Raw genomic sequence first — 8,567 nt, forward strand, 5'->3', positions numbered from 1 at the left:
TCATTTCATGCCCCCCCCTTATTTGTGTTTATCCTTCTTTCTCTCACCTTAGTGTCTGTTGATCTTCTCATCTACCTACTAGCTTTCACCATTGCTCCCTCTGTCTCTCACTTATCCAGTCTCCTAAACCCTTATCTTTCCCCATCTTCCACCCACTTTCTCAGCCCCCATTCCCATCCTCTTAGCTCTCATCTACCGCCACTGGATCTCATCACCCTTTCAGTCCCCAATGCCATCCCTGACTCTCTTTCATTCCCTTGCTTCCAAGGCCATTCATATATCTCTTACCCTATATCCCATGCCCTTCCTTCCTCTCACCCCTTGCAAGGTCAAGTGTCACTCCCCCTCCCTCCCTCCCTCCAAGGTTCGGTGTTGCTTTCCCTCCCTCTCCCCTTCCACAAAGTCTGGTGTTGCTTTCTCTCCTTCCTTCCCCTCCTCGTGCCCCCCACAAGGTCCGGTGTCGGTTTTCCTCCTTCCTCCCTCCCTGCAAGGTCCTGTTTCGCTTTTGCTCCCTTTCCCCTCCCAAATTCCTTCCTCGCGTCCCCCACATGGTCACTTCACTCTCCCTCCCTTTCACCCTCCTTTCACAAGGTCTGGTGTCACCAGCCCTTCCCCCTTCCTCCTTCCCTACAAGTCCGGTGTTGCACGATCTCCCTCCGTTGCCTGCGCCACCAGGTCCTGTCACACACTCTCTTTCACCTGCAAGCTCCAGTATCACTCCTCCACCTCTCCGCTCTGCTCCCGCTGCAGCCTTTCCATCTTCCGGGCTGCCAGCAGTGTTAGCAATGTAAGGACACAGCCTGCCTTTGTGCGGCTCGGAAACCTTCTCTCTATTGTGAATTTCTGTTTCTGCCTAGGCAGGTCGCTCGCTGCAGAGAGAAGGCTTCCAGGCCATGCAAAGGCAGGCACCGTGCTTATATTGCTAACACTGCCGGCAGCCTGGAAGATGGAAAGGCTGCAGCAAGAGAAGGGCGAAGAGCAGAAGGAGTGACACCAGAGCCTGCAGGAAGTAGAAAGAGAGATTCCGCCATGCAAGCCATTTCGGGGGGCACTGCTCCCCCCAAACTACGCCCATGCTCCCACCTACTCAGCAGCTTGTGTGTTTTGTTCTCTGAGCTGCACAGTGCTGCCAGTATGAAAGAGACAGGCAGGATGGTCTTACTGTAAGAGGCTGGAGGAAGACGACTGGGATCAACAGGAAGAATGAGGAAAGATGGCCAAATTGGTGACTCCATAAAGAAAGGATTTAGGAAGCACCACACTGATAGCAGTAGAAGGTGGGAATGAGGCAGAATGACTCAATATGGCATTTTTGGAATGGATTTAGGCAGGATGGGATTGAAAATGGGGAGGTGTAGGAAAAAGGATGGAGGTAGATAGGCCTTGAAAAGAAGCCGTAGGGGGAGGAAAGAGAGAGTGACCACTAGTATCCATGTTGGGAGTCAGGAAGATTTGGAGAAGGAAGAGAGAAAGACCCACATTGATAGTTCTAGGTTAAAGAGGGCATATTCCTCTCAATTTTCATTACCTTAATATTGCAGGACATGGTTCATTTTCAAAACTTCTCAGGTTCCTTAACTCCTTCCACCAGGATCATAAAATTCCCATCATCTCCATTTTAGCAATGTTTTGTTTTTCTTATGTCTTAAGCTTTCCTATAAAACCTGAAGTTATTTTTCCATTCTTCTTACAGGAAGCCAAAGTTACACTGCTGAGCCCACAATAGAGATCCTGAAAATGGAAGAGGCTCCTGTATGTGACCAGCTGGAGAGAGGAGAGGAGGATAAGGATACCAGAAGCAGTGAGCCAACAATTCCTTTATAATAAAATCCTTGCTATGTGCTGTGAAGTATTTCAAAATTTTCACAGATTTATTGGTTAGTGAATGTAATCAAAGTGAAAGGAATCACTGCAGAGACTAGAGGGGAGGATGAGATCATGATGGTGTATTTATGTCTTATCACCTGTCTGCAAACAAATATCTTTAAAGACTTCTGTGGGGATATTTGCCTATATATGTTTTGCTCACGAGCTGTATAATTTATGTACATACTTTTATTTTTTCCAACAGATGATAGATTTGGCAATAAGAGAATGAGCATGTGTGATGGGCAGCAAATGGAGGAATGGAAACACAAAGACCCCTTCAGAGACAGCCCAGATCCTTCAGCTGATGGTGTGGGAGGTAGTAGTAGCGTAAGACTACCTAGAGTGAAAAAAAAGACCCTAAAAGGAGAGAAATCAAATGTATGTACTGAAGAAGAGAGAATTTCCACCAACTGCCCAAATCTCAGACAAAATCAGAGAATCAGCAGAGGGAGACTTTGTCAGAGCTCTACATGTGAGGAAATGTTCACTGGGAAGGCAAACCTGACAAGACAAAATAAATTTCAAAGAGAAGATAAGCCGTTCCAGTATACGGAGTGTGACAAATTGTTTGCATATAAATCACAACTTCATCAAAAATTTCCCAAAGAAAGAGAACCATCTTCTGTACATGATAAAAAATTCAGTCAGGTATATGACTTGGGAGGACATGAATTAATCAGCTTTAGCAAAAAACAAGTGCATCAAATGCACCTCAAGGGAGCAAAGCTATTTCAAAGTTTACTATGTGATAAAAGCTTCACTCCAAAAAATTACCTCAGAATTCATGAAAGAATTCACACTGGAGAAAAACCCTATAAATGTTCTGAATGTGGTAAAAGCTTCAATCAAAAAGGTAGTCTCACAATTCATGAAAGAATCCACACTGGAGAAAAACCATATAAATGTTCTGAGTGTGATAAAAGTTTCAATCAAAAATATCAGCTCAAAATTCACGAAAGAATCCACACTGGAGAAAAACCATATAAATGTTCTGAATGTGGTAAAAGCTTCATTCAGAAATGTAATCTCAGAATTCACGAAGGAAGTCACACTGGAGAAAAACCATATAAATGTTCTGAATGTGGTAAAAGCTTTAATCGAAAAGATCAGCTCAGAGTTCATGAAAGAATCCATACTGGAGAAAAGCCGTATAAATGTTCTGAATGTGGTAAAAGCTTCAATCAAAAATTTGATTTCATAAATCATGAAAGAATCCACACTGGAGAAAAACCATATAAATGTTCTGTGTGTGATAAAAGTTTCAATAAAAAATATCAGCTCAAAATTCACGAAAGAATCCACACTGGAGAAAAACCATATAAATGTTCTGAGTGTGATAAAAGTTTCAATCAAAAATATCAGCTCAAAATTCACGAAAGAATCCACACTGGAGAAAAACCATATAAATGTTCTGAGTGTGATAAAAGTTTCAATCAAAAATATCAGCTCAAAATACACGAAAGAAGTCACACTGGAGAAAAACCACATAAATGTTCTGAATGTGGTAAAAGCTTCATTTGGAAATCTGACCTTATAATTCATGAAAGAATCCATACTGGAGAAAAACCATACAAATGTTCTGAATGTGGTAAAAGCTTCATTCAAAAATATAATCTCAGAATTCATGAAAGAATCCACACTGGAGAAAAACCCTATAAATGTTCTGAATGTGGTAAAAGCTTCAATCAAAAAGGTAGTCTCACAATTCATGAAAGAATCCACACTGGAGAAAAACCCTATAAATGTTCTGAGTGTGATAAATTTTTCTGCATCAAATCACATCTAAGAAAGCATGAAAGAATCCACCTTAGAGAAAAATGTGAACAAAAGTTGAGCAAAGCTGAAAACATCTCTCTGACTGATGACTGTGAAATAAACAAACTAGAACATGAAGATGTGTATATATATCTAGAAGTGGAGGAAGGAACGAGTATCAAACAGGAATCGCTGAGAAGAAAAAATCAGTAAAGAATAGTATAGGAGACTAAAACTGATAATGAAGAGTGCATTAACATTATGGAATAAGTTACTGGTTATGAATCAGCTGGCACTTCCTGCACTCTCGTATAGCTTTGGAATTATGCACTGGCCTCTTAAAGACCTTGAAAAATAGATGTACATTTAAGAACTCCTCCATTCCTACCTGGTCATCTATAAGTGTATACCTAGATTGTACATTCCTAGAGATAAAGGAGGAATGGGTTTCATAGAAATAGATTACATTTATCGAGCTACTGTTATAGGTCTCCAGGCTTACCAAATGGCGTCAACAGATCCCAGTGCATAGAAGGTGTTGAAATATGAAAGAAAACTTACATAATCCAGTTTCATTATTAAACTTGGACAATCGTTGCAAGGAGTAGAATGAATGGGTGAAAAATCAATTGGTACCAAAAGGGAGGGAAAGAACAGAATTTGTAAGGAACAGAAAAAAACGTTAAGGAATTGGATCAGCAGGAGCAAAACAACAACATAAGACCATAAGAGTAGCCATACTGGGTCAGACCAGTGGTCCATCTAGCCCAGTATCCTGTTTCCAACACTGACTAAACCAGGTCACAAGTACCTGATAGAAACCCAAATTCTGGCAACATTCCATGCGACCAAGCAGTTGCTTCTCCATGTCTGTCTCAATAGCAGACTATGGACTTTTCCTCCAGGAACTTGTCCAAACCTTTTTTAAACCCAAATACGCTAACCATTGTCACTACGTCCTCTGGCGAACAGTTCCAGAGCCCACCTATTCATTGAGTATAAAAATATTTCCTCCTATTTGTGTTAAAGTTATTTCCATGTAAATTCCTTGAGTCCCCCCTAGTCTTAATTTTGGAGCAAGTACAAAATTGATCTACTTCTATTCATTCTACACCACTCAGGATTTTTTGTAGACCTCAATCATATCTCCCCTCATCTGTCTCTTTTCCAAGCTGAAGAGCCCTAACCTCTTTAGACTTTCTTCATATGAGAGGAGTTCCATCCCCTTTATCATTTTTTGCTCTTCTTTGAACCTTTTATAATTTTGCTATCTTTTTTTGAAATGACCCTAATAGAATTGTGGTGTTGGTCTCATGGTGAATCTGATGAAAATAGGGACGATTCTTAGTACCAAGAGATGCAGTCCAAGACCAAGAAAATGTGGCAGAAAGATACAGAAATATTTCTGATTGTTTTTGGTGCCACAGGCCTGATCAAAAAGAACTTCCATGTACCCATAGAGAGCATTAGCAGTAAATCTGAGAGACTGAGATCATACCCCAGCTTGATGTTCATTCCTGTCATGATGTGTGCAAAGCTATCACATTTGGATAAAAATTGCCCCCCTGAGAAAAATTGTTATAACTCTCTCTCCAGAAAAGATTAAAATTGAGAGATCACTTAGAGCTGGGGGGAGTGCAAGGTGTAATCTTCTCCAAGCCATTATTTCTTCTTACCATGATTACTCAATGGAAGAATCAGTGCTTTTGGCGGCCGGAAGGAAGGTAAGATATCCTGGGAATCTTTTATTGAAATCTTTAGTGATTTATCCCCTGCTACACTAAAGAGACGCAGGGAACTGCAGGTTGTCATGGGTCAAATTTGGGTAGAGCAGTTCTACTACAGAAGGACTTTCCCTTTTGGAATATCTCACTGTGAAGGAGAAAGCTTATCAAACAACATTGAGGGAAGCAGCCTTACAGGTTATTCACTCACTGAGCTAGTGGGACCAAGAAGATCTCCTGACCTCAAGGATCATTGCAGACTTGTGACCTTTTGGCAACTTATACAGGGTTTTCTTAAAGCAAATATTTCCTCTTCCTTATGAGGGCTTGGTTTATCCATTAAACCTAGAGCAGGGTGCATAGATGCCTCGCTGGTGGGGATGTATACTCACTTGTTTAGTAATTCACTTTTTAATTCACCATTAAGCTTTTAGGTTTATGCTAATAAGACTATTGTGATATTACTCTGTTTTGCTCATTTTTTCAAGCTGTGAAAACTGATTGTCCCTGGGTTACCAGGACCTTCCTCTCCATTTTGCTAGTCAAATGGGGGGTGTTGAGGGTAGTGGGATGGGGAAAGGGGTATTTTGGGGGTTTAGACAATTAGGTACAGCATATTCCTGGGATTTGAATGAAATTTTGAGCCATTAAAAAGTAATAGGTGGTTAACAAACTAATGGACTCCTAAAAAGTTAAGATTGTTAGTATGAATATTAAAAGCCTGAATACCCTTTATAAGAGATAATCCAGCTTATTTTCGAAGGAGGTCTCCAGCCATCTTCCGACTCAAATCGCAAGATGGCCGGCGATCTCCTAAAGCCAGCTAGATCGGTATAATCGAAAGCTGATTTTGACCAGCTCCAACTGCTTTCCGTCGCAGAGCCGGCCAAACTTCAAGGAGGCTTTTCGGTAGGGTAGCGGAGGCGGGATGGGGGCATGCTTTGAGATGGCCGGCTTCGCCCGATAATGGAAATAAGAAAGCCGGCCTTGTCGAGCATTTTGCCGGCTTCACTTGGTCTCTTTTTTTCAGGACCAAGCTTCAAAAAGGTGCCCCAACTGACCAAATGACCACCGGAGGGACTCAGGGTGACCTCCCCTTACTCCCTCAGTGGTCACCAACCCCCTCCCACCCAAAAAAAATTTTTTTTTTTAATATTTTTTTGCCAGCCTCAATGCCAGCCTCAAATGTCATACCCAGCTCCCTGACTGCAGTATGCAGGTCCCTGGAGCTGTATTTAGTGGGTGCAGGGCACTTCAGGCAGGTGGACCCAGGCCCATCCCCCCCCCCCCCATCTGTTACATTTCTGGTGCTAAATGTTAAGCCCTCCAACCCCCCCCCCCCAAAACCCTCAGTACCCACATGTAGGTGCCCCTTCACCCCTAAGGGCTATGGTAATGGTGTACAATTGTGGGGAGTGGGATTTGGGGGGCTCAGCACCCAAGGTAAGGGAGGTATGCATCTGGGAGCAATTTTTGAAGTCCACTGCAGTGCCCACTAGGGTGCCCGGTTGGTGTCCTGGCATGTGAGAGGGACCAGTGCACCACAAATGCTGGTCCCTCCTACGACCAAATGCCTTGGATTTGGCCGGGTTTGAGATGGCCGGCCTCAGTTTCTATTATCGGCGAAAACCGATGCCAGCCATCAAACCCGGCCATGTCTGACATTTGGCCGGCCCCAAACGTATTATCGAAATGAAAGATGACTGGCCATCTTTTTTGATAATACGGTTCGGGACTGCTCTTTACTGCACCGGCCATAAGCACATAAGCACTGCCACGCTGGGAAAAGACCAAAGGTCCATCAAGCCCAGCACTCTGTCTCCGACAGCGGCCAATCCAGGCCCCAAGAACCTGGCAAAAAAAACAAAATTTAATAACGATCAATGGAATTTTCCTTCAGAAATAGATGGCTGGCGCCGTTCGATTATGGTCCATCCAGTCTGCTGAACAAGATAAACTCATTTTACATGGTATGTGATACTTTATATGTGTACCCGAGTTTCATTTGTCCTTGCCTTTCTCAGGGCACACCTTAAAAGTCTGCCCAGCACCAGTTTCGCTTCCCAATTACCGGCGTCGCCACCTAATCTCGGCCAAGATTCCGTGGAACCATTTCTTCTAAAAAGGATTCCTTTGTGTTTATTCCATGCATGTTTGAATTCCATTACCGTTTTCATCTCCACCATCTCCCACGGGAGGGCATTCTACATGTCCATCACCCTCTCCGTGAAAAAATACTTCCTGACATTACTCCTGAGTCTGCCCCCTTTCAACCTCAATTCAGTTCAGTACTTGCATATGTTGTATTCAGTGCATTTTCCTAGCAAAAAAGGTTCTGGTACTCAAATGCTAGGCCAGCCTTCAGGAGTGGGGTGATAACTGAGGGACCCACCCCATAATAGCCAGGCCCCCTGCAACTAGTCACAAAATCTATGACAAGATTAAATTGGTGTGTAAATCATGAGTTCTTTCATTAAAACTTGGGGTCCATGGATCAATTTTAGCAGACAATGGAAAAGGTGCTGGTACTCAATACCGCCAAATACCCCCTCAAAAAAAGCCCTGGTTGTATTAACAATAGAATTATTATGTTATTTGCTATTGTATCTATCATGGTATGTAAGAGTACACACATTATTATCCTTTACCTAGTGGACTACTTCTCTCTCCCTCCTCCAGATTTCAACCCCTTCTTCCACCTCAATCTCACTGTTTTTCCTCCTTTGAAGTCCACTCTATCCGCCTTTTCTCTCCTCTGCCTCTTCGAATAGCGGTCATTTATCGTCCCCCTAATAAGTCCCTTTCATCCTTTCTCAGTGACTTTGACGCCTGGCTTGCCTTCTTCCATGATCCTTCCTCCCCCTCTCTCATCCTTAGTGACTTTAATATTCCTGCTAATGATCCTTCCAACTCTTATATTTCCAAGTTACTCGCTTTAACGTCATCCTTTAATCTCCAACTATGCTCTACCTCCCCCACTCATCAAAATGGTGACTGTCTTGATCTCATCTTCTCCTCCAACTGTTCACCTTCTAGTTTCCTTGCCTCTGATCATCCCTCCTCTGATCACCATCTTATAACTTTCACACTTAAATCTCCTCCCTCCCAGTCCCGTCCTATCCTATCTAATTTATCTAGGAATCTTCACGATATTGACCCTTCATCTCTATCCTCCCATGTTTCAAACCTCCTCTCTACTGTGGCACCATCCACGTCTGT

General features: G+C 42.8%; 1 protein-coding gene across 1 annotated transcript; it reads left to right on the plus strand.

The window, feature by feature from the left end:
- Positions 1 to 1,693: 1,693 nt before the first annotated feature.
- LOC115458578 (zinc finger protein 484-like) lies at positions 1,694 to 4,419 on the plus strand (the record flags this gene model as incomplete). Its single annotated transcript, XM_030188459.1, has 3 exons — positions 1,694 to 1,801; positions 2,072 to 2,663; positions 2,709 to 4,419. Coding segments are annotated over 3 exons (1,829 nt in total), but the record flags the coding sequence as incomplete, so codon positions are not given.
- Between the last annotated feature and the right edge of the window lie 4,148 nt (positions 4,420 to 8,567).

Source organism: Microcaecilia unicolor, unplaced genomic scaffold (genome assembly GCF_901765095.1).
Source record: "Microcaecilia unicolor unplaced genomic scaffold, aMicUni1.1, whole genome shotgun sequence".
NCBI lineage: Eukaryota > Metazoa > Chordata > Amphibia > Gymnophiona > Siphonopidae > Microcaecilia > Microcaecilia unicolor.